This window comes from Oncorhynchus mykiss, chromosome 11, assembly GCF_013265735.2.
Source record: "Oncorhynchus mykiss isolate Arlee chromosome 11, USDA_OmykA_1.1, whole genome shotgun sequence".
Classification (NCBI taxonomy): domain Eukaryota; kingdom Metazoa; phylum Chordata; class Actinopteri; order Salmoniformes; family Salmonidae; genus Oncorhynchus; species Oncorhynchus mykiss.
In genome coordinates this window covers 52297997-52310649 of record NC_048575.1, presented here as the reverse complement: position 1 = coordinate 52310649, position 12653 = coordinate 52297997, and the positions used below count along the sequence as shown (strand labels likewise).

The window sequence follows — 12653 nt, the reverse complement described above, 5'->3', positions numbered from 1 at the left end:
TATCAATTCTCCAAACGTGTGGCCGCTTTCAAACACTATATTGCTATAGAATTTTCACAAATGCATTACTCTACGTAATCCCCATACATTCTATGAAAGTATGCAAATGTAAAAATGACCATATCTAAGTGCTCGCTTTTTTAAAAAAGCAGTCATATACTTCCTGTGGGTGTATACATTTCATGTTGCTAAAATGCCGTCAGTTCCACTTTAAGGCAAAAACTCAAAGGTTGCGTGTTCGAATCTAATCAAGGACAACTTTAGCATTTTAGGTCAGTAACAACTGTGTAACTACTTACAACTTTTGAACTACTTTGCATGTTACCTAACCCTAAACTTAACACTTTAACATAACTCCTAACTCAGCTAATGTTAGCCACCTAGCTAACATTAGCCACAACAAATTGCAATTAAAACATACCATACGAAACGTAACATATCATACTAATTGGAGTGTCTCGGATTTATATTTACTATGTTTCGTCTACCCCTGAGTCCAGGTTGCATGCTGGAATTATAAAATGGCAAGAGTCAGACAAACGTCAACTCTCAACAGCTCGTATAGGCACGGTTTACCTGAGACTCATCTCTTGACAGGTAGTCTTTTTCTGAAATAATTATTTTCACCTGACTTAACTGAAATGTTGCTCACATACTGAACTTTCATTAGCTGGCTAAGGTTAGCATTCTACCTAGTTGCACTGACAGCTGTCAGTCAGTCAGTGCCCTATTTGTTGTCATTTAGCTGCTACACGTGGAAATCACCACAACGATCCCACCCCCAATTCCTGAATATGTATTAGAAGCCTTTCTCAGTCTTGGAGGGGAAATTCTCGTTTAGGTTACACCTCGAAGACAGGAATTACTCGAAATACAGTAGGTTTGGTAACTTCCTCGGGGGTGGGCCTTTAAATAACACCATTTTCCCCTTTCATCTGTGCCAGACCGTTGTTATCGCAACACAATCAGAACGATTGGGAACTATTTCACTGGGAAGATTTTTACGTGACACCAGAGCCCTCCATGAAATATAAGCGTCAAGTGTTTCTATGGCAACGTTATTTGTTCGTCATCTTTTTATTTGTATTTTATTTCACTAGGCAAGTCAGTTAAGAACACATTCTTATTTACAATGAAGGCCAAACCTGGACGACCCTGGGCCAATTGTGCACCACCCTATGGGACTCCCAATCACAGCCGGTTGTGATACAGCCTGGAATTGAGCCAGTGACGCCTCTAGCACTTAGACTGCTGCGCCACTCAGGAGCCCAACTTTTTGACAAGGTCAGTGCTATCCGAATCTTTGGAACGTCCTTACCCTAAACCCTAACTGGTGGTGACCCTTCATTCAGGGCAGAGCCCCACCTGTTTTGAGCCCCACATTTTTAGTTTTGCATGTTATTTTGGCATTAATACGTGTCATGTCAGTTTGCAAACAACAAAAAAAATTATCTCATTGAGTTGCATACAAACATGGTCACTTTTGTTTTCTTGAGTAAGGCACCTCGAAAATGCAGGTGTTTCAGCCTAGCTCAATGCTTTCCGTGGTGGTGGGGCAAGCCAGCAGGAAACACGGAGCAGTGGGTCATGATTGGCTCAGTGTTCTGTCACTCATGGGGACAATACGTCACCACCAAGTCTAAGGGTACAGTTGTGGCCAAAAGTTTTGAGAATGACACAAATATTAATTTCCACAAAGTTTGCTGCTTCAGTGTCTTTAGATATTTTTGTCAGATGTTACTATGGAAAACTGAAGTATAATTAAAAGCATTTCATAAGTGCCAAAGGCTTTTGACAATTACATGAATTTGATGCAAAGAGTCAATATTTGCAGTGTTGACCCTTCTTTTTCAAGACCTCTGCAATCCACCCTGGCATGCTGTCAATTAACTTCTGGGCCTCATCCTGACTGATGGCAGGTCTTGCATAATCAATGCTTGGAGTTTGTCAGAATTTGTGGGGTTTTGTTTGTCCACCTGCCTCTTGAGGATTGACCACAAGTTCTCAATGGGATTAAGGTCTGGGGAGTTTCCTGGCCATGGACCCAAAATATTGATGTTTTGTTCCCCGAGCCACTTAGTTATCACTTTTGCCTTATGGCAAGGTGCTCCATCATGCTGGAAAAGGCATTGTTTGTCACCAAACTGTTCCTGGATGGTTGGGAGATGTTGCTCTCGGAGGATGTGTTGGTACCATTCTTTATTCATGGCTGTGTTCTTAGGCAAACTTGTGAGTGAGCCCACTCCCTTGGCTGAGCAGCAACCCCACACATGAATGGTCTCAGGATGCTTTACTGTCGGCATGACACAGGTCTGATGGTAGCGCTCACCTTGTCTTCTCCGGACAAGCTTTTTTCCGGATGCCCCAAACAATCAGAAAGGGGATTCATCAGAGAAAATGACTTTACCCCAGTCCTCAGCAGTCCAATCCCTGTACCTTTTGCAGAATATCAGTCTGTCCCTGATGTCTTTCCTGGAGAGAAGTGGCTTCTTTGCTGCCCTTCTTGACACCAGGCCATCCTCCAAAAGTCTTTGCCTCACTGTGCGTGCAGATGCACCCACACCTGCCTGCTGCCATTCCTGAGCAAGCTCTGTACTGATGGTGCCCCGATCCCGCAGCTGAATCAACTTTAGGAGACGGTCCTGGCGCTTGCTGGACTTTCTTGGGCACCCTGAAGCCTTCTTCAGAACAATTGAACCGCTCTCCTTGAAGTTCTTGATGATCCGATAAATGGTTTATTTAGGTGCAATCTTACTGGCAGCAATATCCTTGCCTGTGAAACCCTTTTTGTGCAAAGCAGTGATGACGGCACGTGTTTCCTTGCAGGTAACCATTATTGACAGAGGAAGAACAATGATTCCAAGCACCTACCCTCCTTTTGAAGCTTCCAGTCTGTTTTTCAAACTCAATCAGCATGACAAAGTATTCTCCAGCCTTGTCCTCGTCAACACTCACACCTGTTAACGAGAGAATCACTGACATGTCAGCTGGTCCTTTTGTGGCAGGGCTGAAATGCAGTGGAAATGTTTTTGGGGGATTCAGTTCATTTGCATGGCAAAGAGGGACTTTGCAATTAATTGCAATTCATCTGATCACTCTTCATAACATTCTGGAGTATATGCAAATTGCCATCATACAAACTGAGGCAGCAGACTTTGTGAAAATTAATATTTGTGTCATTCTCAAAAGTTTTGGCATCGACTGTAGAGCTTAAATTCAAGCCCCTTGGGTGCTGCCATAGAGTTACATTAGAAGTGCCTATCCATGAAGGCTCAAGGTCATTGGCCACAGATAAAATTACATCAAATCACATATCTACAGTAGCTTTGATTGGACTGATCATGTCAACATCATACTTTCAAAATCGTGCAGTCATCCTCATGAATCAAGTCAACAATCTAGTGGCAAATCCTTTTTAATCCTTGTCATATGAAGAGAAATTATAGATAAAACGTATCGGTGCTCAACGGCTATTGGAAATAAACATTACACAAGAAGTTGGAAATCGCAAATTCAACAATGAGTGGTTTGTAAGGAATCAGTGGTTAACTGCAAGCATTGCAAAGCTATCATTAACCTGCTATTCAGTTGAGTGACTGTGTGGTCCCAAGTCTAAGATTAATGTTCTCTTTTCCTAGTTTTAAAATGATAAACATTCAACATTGGCCATGCTGTCAATGAAGCATAATTTGTGCCACGCCCAAAACAACTGTTAACCCGGAAAGGCAAAATCTGACTTTAGTGAGTTCAAGACAACTGGGAACTCGGTGAAAAACAAGCTACGACTGGGAAAATACATTTTGAACTTTCATTGAACTCTGAATTGTAAATCGGGACCTCGGGCTTCTTTCTAGAGATACGACCTGAAGATCACTGACGTCATCATGAGTCAACCCCCCCAGAATTCCAAGTTGTCTTGAAAGCACCATAAATCCAGAGAATACCAGACTTTGATGACAAAATTTGCCCACCAAGACCCGCCACATCACCTTCCTGTTCAAGTGAGCACAGCACAACAAGGGGAGTCCAAACTTGTCTTGTATGCTGCAGCATTAATGGTGTAATATGCCAGGGAGATATGTATACTGTAGCTAAGTAATGCTAAGTGTATGTTGTGTAGTAAGCTGTTAGTAGCCCATGTGCCTCACCCTAATAATTTGGTCTATTTTCACCTCTTGATTTCACCTACTGTTCTTACTTGGTGGTGCACATGTAGCCTATAACCTGTTATTGAGAAATGTAATCATCTGATAGCCAGGTGTCTCAGTGGTATAGTGCAATTAATGTATTGTTTAGTGTTGTGTAGTGGCTTTGCTAGCATGCATCCCACTTGTATTTATTTTTTGCCCCACCAAGATTAACATGCTAAAAATCACCACTGACCATAACCCAGGGCTCTCCAACCCTGCTCCTGGAGAACTATTCTGTAGAACAATGCTGTAGATGTAAGTAACCTGATTGTTTATCAACCAGTTAATTATTAGAATCAGGTGTGCTAGATTAGGGTTGGAGTGAAAACCTACAGGACGGTAGCTCTATAGGACCAGGATTGGTCCCTTTCCTACCTAACCAATTGAAATGTAAACTTCAATGGTGGGTAGGCACGTCCCAAGGATCCCGGATAGCAAGGGCCTTTTTTGACAAACCCATAGTGCAGTGCAAGCGTGCTGCGTTGGACTCTTCTGATTGGACAATATTTCAAACATCGGTTGCGTTCCAGGCTATTTTTCATTGTAGTAGCGCTGCGCCGACAATCAGATCCCAAAATGCCTGAGAAAGTGTTTTACATTTATCGGGAGCCACATTGCTTTATACAGCAACCTTCTTGTCTTGTTAATGGGTTTCTCGAGAAGTTAAACACTTCGTATAGCAATGTGAAATCTGATAATTTACGCAGCACACCTACAATAAATACGACATGAAACACGGCCATTTCCTTCTACCGATTTTGTGATTAGGGAAATCTGGGGAAATTAATATCACTTTAATTAATTTTTTTGCCATGTAGCAGACGCTCTTGTCCATGGCGATTTACAGGAGCACTTTCGTCATTCAAATTTGCACAAAATACATATGCAGATTTGAACTGCAAACGTTTTTTAAAATTGTAATTCTTATCTATATATTATATCTATGTATTCTAAATGTTATTTTCGAACACACAATGAATAAAATCACGAATAACTCCCATTAGATGTAATTGTGTGTACCTTCCGCATTTTGCCAACTAAACAACGTTGCACTTCAAGCAAAACTCAACTCGGTCTCTTTTGCATCAACTTTGACCCTCTCATTGGTAAATAAAGTGAAAGTTAATATACAGCGGTTGTATGGAACTGTATGTGATTCGTGAATCCAAAGCATTTTCTATGAATATGCTAAACTTTTAATACATATGTAGAAATACTTCAATAATGCCATGTGATTGGGTGTCTCTTCAGTAATCCACTTCCTGTACAGTGAACCAGCAGTTCGTTCACACCCTCATGCAATGTGTGTGCCTCTATGGAAATCAACGTCAGTCATACCAATTTGGCAAAGAAGACCAAACGGCCATTACTGTCAATGAGAGCCGCAGTGTAGATTGTGGACTATTCGGTTTTATAATTAGCAGGAAACAGGCATAGAAGCAAGTTCCACCAAGGATTTTTCAACGTAAGAACTTCGTATTCAGCTAGCCACAGCTGCTGAGAGCTAGAGGAGGTCAGCTATCAAGCTGAGATAGCTAACAAGCTAGACAGGTACTGTAGCTAGCTAAATGTAGTAAAGCCCAACGAGGCAATTCGATCTACGAGTATTTTACATTTTATATAGAGTAAACTGTGTTGACCGTACATTCTAGTTAGCGAACGTTTGCCAGCGACAACATATTCACAATCCAATGATAATCTTAGCCAGAGAGCGAACATGCTAGCTAGCTGAATATATTTGACTATCTGGGGAGGGTTTTGTGCTGTCAATTATGCTAGCTAACTACCTACTATTGATGCATTCTCTCACACAGCTTCCTTGGGCCAACTGGTGTGTGTCTGCTTGTACCAAGCTGTGTATGGCAATGCGGTGGGTAAAAGTCCCATTGGTCCCCGGGCTGGTCATGGCGGTGTTGTCGTTGCTGGCTGAACACTGTTGGGCGGATGGTGGGGGCCCAAATCTTGCTGAACGAGTTATTTGGGCAGTGAACGCTGGCGGGGAAGCTCACACAGACATGCATGGCATTCATTTTAAGAAGGATCCTTTGGAAGGAAAGCTTGGGAAAGGTGAGTGTCTAGGCATGGCTGAATCGCCATTTCCTTATTAGCTTCCTAGTTAACCTCTAACTTTGTATGATACTGATAGAGTTCCCTATTGCAAATGTGACTGCTAAATTTCAATTAAAAGCTAACTAGCCAGCTACACGTTAAATCTGTGTGAAATTAGCCACACGTTTAACTATTTGGCTAAAACCAAGTTAAATATTTTCATCTGGCAGAGGGTAATCGTCTGATTGCAGATGTGTATTTTTCATAAATAAGATATTTCAAGCTAATCGACTCATGCATGGTTTTGACTTCCGCAATTTAACCAGGTTAACCCAATGAAGAGTCAGCATTACTTTCTAGTGCCTCGCTCGAAAATGAAGCACCTCATGGAAGAATAATTCAGCCAACTGTGATGATAACTAATGATTTTCAGAAATGTATTTCTTTAAAATCAAATCATTGGAAACTAATAACATGAGTAGTTAATTAAAAGTAAAGTATGAGGTAAAGGATACAGTGATAACGTCCTATTTGATGTTGTATGATAGCCACTTTGCTTAGTTCCACTTCATGTTCATCTATTCATTTGATGAAAAACACTTCACTCAGAAGTGACATTTCAGATGGTTTCTTACATCCACTCTACTAAAACTAAAGACCAAATGGGTCTGTCAGGAAATATACTGAACAAAAATATAAATGCAACATGTAAAGTGTGTGTCTCATGTTTCTAAAATCGCTAGGCTACTCTTAACCGCTAGGCTATCTGCCGCTAACTTGCCAGAACAGATAAGTCATTCATATTTGAACATGCCAAACCATGGTTAGGCAGAAAGTTTGCATCTCACATTTTTTACATTATTTTATCAGTCATAAAAATGCATGCACTATTTGCCTTGTTTGCAGCATTTGTGTGCAAATACAGTACAAGAAAGTAAATGTATGCAGGCATCACTACTGTTCCAGTAGATGGGTAAGCAAATGGGTTTGTATTGTGTAAGCTTATGTGAGTAGTGTTGGGTGCAAATGCGACTCAATTGCTTATAAATCGACAACGTAGTAAACAATCTACTCTTTGTATTTCCCTCTAGCATCAGATTATGGAGTCCGTCTGCCCATATTGCGTTCTAGTCCTGAAGACCAGGTTCTCTACCAGACAGAACGCTACAATGAGGATACTTTTGGCTATGAAGTGCCAATTCGTGAGGAAGGAGACTATATACTAGTCATGAAGTATGCAGAAGTCTACTTTGCACAGTCTCAGCAGAAGGTATGACAGTCATCATAATATGTTTTCTGTTTAGATCTCAAAGTTCTGTCCAGTAAACTGTTATTCCAGTAAAATGTTATTCTAATTTGGCAGCAAAGATTGTTGTTCAACTTAGATGATGATGTTGATAGTCTCAACATTAACAAATAATTCCAACAGATGTTTTATTGCAAGGTAATGATTATAGTAATCTAAATACTTCTTACAGTACACTTAGGACTGAGGATTTCCCATGCTATTTTCTTTCTTTCTTTGGTATTTTCACCCCCTTTTTTTCCTCCCCAATTTCGTGGTATCCAATTGGTAGTAGTTAGTCTTGTCTCATCACTGCAACTCCCGTACGGACTCGGGAGAGGTGAAGGTCGAGAGCCATGTGTCCTCTGAAGCCCATCCAACTCGGAAACCATTCGCATCAATGTGTCAGAGGAAACACCGTACACCTGGCAACCTTGTCAGCGTGCACTGCGCCCGGCCCGCCACAGGAGTCGCTAGTGCGCAATGAGACAAGGAAATCACTGCTGGCCAAACCCTCCCCTAACCCGGACGACGCTGGGCCAATTGTGCGCTGCCCCATGGGTCTCCCGGTTGCGGCCGGCTGCGGCAGAGCCTGGACTCGAACCCAGACTCTCTAGTGGCACAGCAGCCTTAGACCACTGCGCCACACGGGAGGCCTCCCATGCTATTTTCATGTTGTGAATCTGGCTGACTGAAATTATCCTTTCTACAGGTATTTGATGTGCGTCTTAATGACCATGTGGTGGTGAAAGACCTGGATATCTTTGAGCGGGTCGGTCACAGTACAGCTCATGACGAAATAGTGCCCTTCTCCATACGCCGCGGTAAGCTGAGTGTCCAGGGAGAGGTGTCCACCTTCAATGGCAAGCTCACTGTGGAGTTTGTCAAGGTGAGTTGAAGTGTGTCAGTGAATATTGTTTTTTCCTCTCCTCCTGACTCATTAAAAAAATCAGAAGTGTCCTCAAGTTAAACGATCAAGCACAAAATGTACTATTACCTACATTCAACTCTAAATGTGTGTTTGTTTAGGCTTTTTCTATGCCATTAATATTTTTTACAAATAATGGTAGGATAGTGTTTTTCAAAATGTTCATTTGACACGTGGCTTTATCTGCTGGGAACTGATAACCTGCCCTGTGTTTTCTCAGGGTTATTATGACAACCCCAAGGTCTGTGCTCTGTACGTGATGAAAGGGACATTAGATGGTGAGCCTCATAAGTCTTAACAGGAGAATATTCAACAGTGCCAGTAAAAAATTGCATTCTCTAAGATGTTGTCTTTATAATTCTGAAATTATTTAATGAATTGTAATGGCATGTTGTATTATTATGGAATATTTGCTCTTTTTTTTGTCCCATTCATTTTCAATAACATTTTTAATTTGCTCCTGGATCAATTAATTGTATGCACAATCCAGTCTAAAGTTATCACAATCTCTCATTGTCCTCAAGTTCTGTATGACAAAATTGTATTACCTTTCTATTTTCACTTACACTATCTTTAAACCCATAATCTCAGCCCCCTCTATATTTTCTGCATCTCAGATGTACCAAAACTCCAGCCTCACCCTGGACTGGAGAAACGTGAAGAACTTGAGGAGGAGGAGGAAGAAGAGACTGAGGTAGGCGAGGAGGGTGGGAAGAAGAGTACCTCGACAGCTCCCAAGTACAAGGTCCAGTCAGGCCCCAGAACGCCAAACCCGTATGCGGCCGACAATAGCAGCCTCATGTTCCCTATCCTGGTGGCGTTCGGTGTGTTCATCCCTACACTCTTCTGCCTCTGTCGGCTGTGAGAACATAAGTTCGAGGGGGAAACGGGGACATGAAGGACAAGAGACTGTGAAGAAAGGGGGGGTCAAAGTGACATCAAAGACACAAGGCAAGCATACAGATGGGAGAGAGCACAAGATCCAAGGGGAGAATGTTGATAAGAGGACAAAAAAGAGACCACAAATTTGGAATGCTGGGCAGGAGGCAGAATAAAATGCCTTCCTCACTGACTAAGGTCACACAGAGTAAAGGGAATGGAGAGAGTTTGTGTGTGTTGTACATCTGATACCTTTTCACCACGTGGCACATTACCACATCGCAAAGAAATAAGACAGGATTTCCCACTTTCAAACAAGGTTTCTCTTGTCTGGCAGGACGTGCCTGGGATTATACTGAGGGGTTCTGAAGTGTTAGTGGCTGTCCCTCTTTATATATACACTTATTGTTATTGCTTTGGATGAGGTGTGGCTTGGAGTGAAGGGAATGCAGATAGGCTGCTATGCTGATCAACAAAAAATCAGGCCCAGTATTTAGTCAGATGGAACAGGAGGTGAAATCATGAAAATTGACAGATTCTTACTAAATAAAAAATGAAAGATATTTTGTTTTAGAGATTGCGTTGTTGGTGGAGGTTAGGAGGAGATGGTTACCAATTTGATCAGTTAGGCTTTAGAATGTTGTTTTTGCTTGCTCTTTTTGACTTTTATTTCTGTGTTTGATTATCTCCCAACGTGCTGGTGTTTTAGGGCAAAAAATGTACTTTAGCTTTTGATATAAGATGTGCCATAGTCTGATGAAGACAACATGCCAGTAATTTCAACAAGTTCATACTGTTACAGCCTGTTCTTTGCAGCACATTGACATTTCATGTGCTGTTTTATAAGACTGCTGATGAAGTGTTATCACATTCAAGGTTGGTTTCACAATTCTGTTGCATAATATGTTTAAAAAATGCATGTGTACCTCAATGGGACTATCCCATGCTGTGCTGTTTCATATAGCTGATGCAAGTTTCCTCAAATGTGATCACAAGTAAGAAGTCCACTTGTTATGCTGGCACGCATAAATATCTGTCCTAGCAGGTAACTTTTGAGGCAACTAGACTATAACGTTATCAGAAATTGAATCCTTTGAGGGTTTACCTGGTTTTTAATCACATTGATAAAACCCTCTAACTTCTGTGTTTTCCACTTAACGGTACATGGCTTGGTTTGCAGCTGATGAAAGGCCACCTTTGAAAGGTTATGTGAAATAGTTCTGAGTGATTTGAGTTACATTGCCAACAGTGAGGGACCTGATAATTTAACAAATACTCTAGTGGGACAGGTCCTGAATCAGGAACATGTCTAAATTGACTCAAAAATGCATGTCCTTTGTCATGGTCACTGCCTTTTCTGCTCATTTTATGATTGTGCATGCCTTTTTGTTTCACCAAAGAGTGTTTTGTGTTGTAAAATTTTGTTTTATAAAACTCTTAGTAATCCTGCATTCATAACACTCTGTGATTAATATGATTTAATTTTTTTACTCACATTGTTTGTGCTGTAGTGATGATTAAGTACTAGGTCAAGATAGAACGTAAACATAAGTTATCCCGATACAATTGTGTCATTAGGAGTTAATAACTGGAAGAGCCTAAGCGTTTTATTTTATTTAGTATTTATGTAATGTACTCCTTCGAGACACTGCTGGATTCTTTAAAATTATTGGAACATGAATGTAGGACTTACAATGTGAAGAACAATTGTGTGTATGCATAAATAATTAGTTATCCATGGCTACCTAGAGGGTTAGAAAGTGAAATGAGTTAGAAAGAACTAGTTATGTTGAACATTTGTTGCTAAGCAAGATTTTCAGTGGTATGCTAAATTAAAACTGGCTGTGACCAGAAAGCTTGAGAGTGGCCTTAAGAATTATTTTATTGCAATTTTGAAATTATGATCCCAGGGAAAAGTGTTTATTTTTTATTTTCTTAAGCCTGCACACTTTTAGAACTAATTTGAGTCGCTATTAGTCAAATCAACATGATGTAAAAACAGTGTGCTTGCACCAGTCTTAATCATGATCTATAGCCTATTCACTATGCACCTGTGCGTAGATATGGGTGTGTGCATGTTTCACTGTTGAATATTTCTCCTCTTCCCCGTCTCTCCATTAAATAGTTCAGTTTAGGCCAGTATTTTTGTCTCATCAATCCCTAGCATACCTTGTCTTAAAGTAGACCGCAGCATTTTGTTATTAGTCTCTAAGGTGTCCCAGTGACATCCTATATTCTTCCATACAGTTAGCCTGGAAGTCAGTAGCTGCATGTTTGCATTGTTTTTGTGTGTCCAATTGCCTCTGTATCAAGAACGTAGCTCTTTCCAAGAATGACACGTCTTTTACCAAGCCTTGTCTTATGTTCCCCCAAGCCTCTCCACACTTGTCATTGATTTCACACTTGCTGAATACTTGACAAATAGTTGATCCAGGTGTTGTAAATCCCCTCACTCCTGAGGTTTCCCTCCATGTTCCATGCTGCTGGAAAATCAGCCAGGGGAGGTTACAATACTTGATAGTCAGCTGATAGTAGATAGTAGTTTGGTTTATTTGTTTTTTTTTTATATAAAAATGAAACAATCCATAAATAATCAGAAGCACCTTTTGTTCCTTAGTTGAAAAACTGCAAAAAAAATGTAAATTTTTTGTTTGTTGGCTAATCGAAATCTACACAGTTGCGTGTGTATATACTGTATGGTACAATATCACACTTATTGTAGTGTGACAGCGGTTGTTTTTTTTTCATCAAAATATTGTTATTATTGAGGTGTTAGGTATTTTTATTAATGGTTAATTGTAAAGAAGACTGTGGCCTTTCTGCTGAGGAAGACAGCCAGGCAAACACTGACTGTCAGGAAGAGAAATGTGATTAGCATAGTATGGAATTCTTTACATTTTATATTGTATAATTTAAGTAAGAAAGTGGGGTTTAATCTTGAGATATTTGCTAAATGATTAATAAAGATTTGTAGCTTTAACATTTCTCAGGATTGGTTTTATTTTTTGTATTTTTTTTAAATTACCATGATTTAGCTAGTTTATTGTCAAAGCATTTGTCTGTTATTTGTGTGTAATTTTGTTTTGATTGAGTCATTGTTGCCTTGGTTTGAATACATTTGTTTTACCATTATCTGCTTTGAGGTTCCTTTTTTTGGTGTGCTTTTCATTACTTAATTGCATGGTTTTTATTTATTTATTTTTGCCCACGAAAGTCCTAGTGTGCAAAAATCCTAACCCTACATAAGCTCACCTTGGATAAGAATCAAAGGCTTGCCGTCATATAGATATGTAGGCCTAAGTCTTCAATAATTACATTTAGC

General features: G+C 40.3%; 1 protein-coding gene across 2 annotated transcripts; it reads left to right on the top strand.

Moving 5' to 3' along the window:
• Positions 1-5433: 5433 nt before the first annotated feature.
• Positions 5434-12463, top strand: mlec (malectin). 2 transcript variants are annotated; one of them, XM_021621314.2, is made up of 6 exons: positions 5434-5741; positions 6005-6257; positions 7331-7509; positions 8237-8413; positions 8673-8730; positions 9070-12463. In XM_021621314.2, exons 2-6 carry the CDS (start codon positions 6050-6052, stop codon positions 9315-9317), a joined length of 870 nt encoding a protein of 289 aa, XP_021476989.1. In that variant the 5' UTR covers positions 5434-5741; positions 6005-6049; the 3' UTR covers positions 9318-12463. The 2 variants fall into 2 exon arrangements, with proteins under 2 accessions (XP_021476989.1, XP_021476990.1); XM_021621315.2 differs by having other exon boundaries at positions 5441-5655.
• The last annotated feature ends 190 nt before the right edge of the window (positions 12464-12653 follow it).

What these genes read in the sequence shown, in the direction of transcription:
- mlec (XM_021621314.2), top strand. Translation starts at nt 6,050, where the DNA reads ATGGCAATGCGGTGGGTAAAAGTCCCATTGGTCCCCGGGCTGGTCATG. An exon ending in TTGCACAGTCTCAGCAGAAG is followed by an intron (nt 7,510 to 8,236) that starts GTATGACAGTCA and finishes TCCTTTCTACAG; the next exon opens with GTATTTGATGTGCGTCTTAA. An exon ending in GATGAAAGGGACATTAGATG is followed by an intron (nt 8,731 to 9,069) that starts GTGAGCCTCATA and finishes TCTGCATCTCAG; the next exon opens with ATGTACCAAAACTCCAGCCT.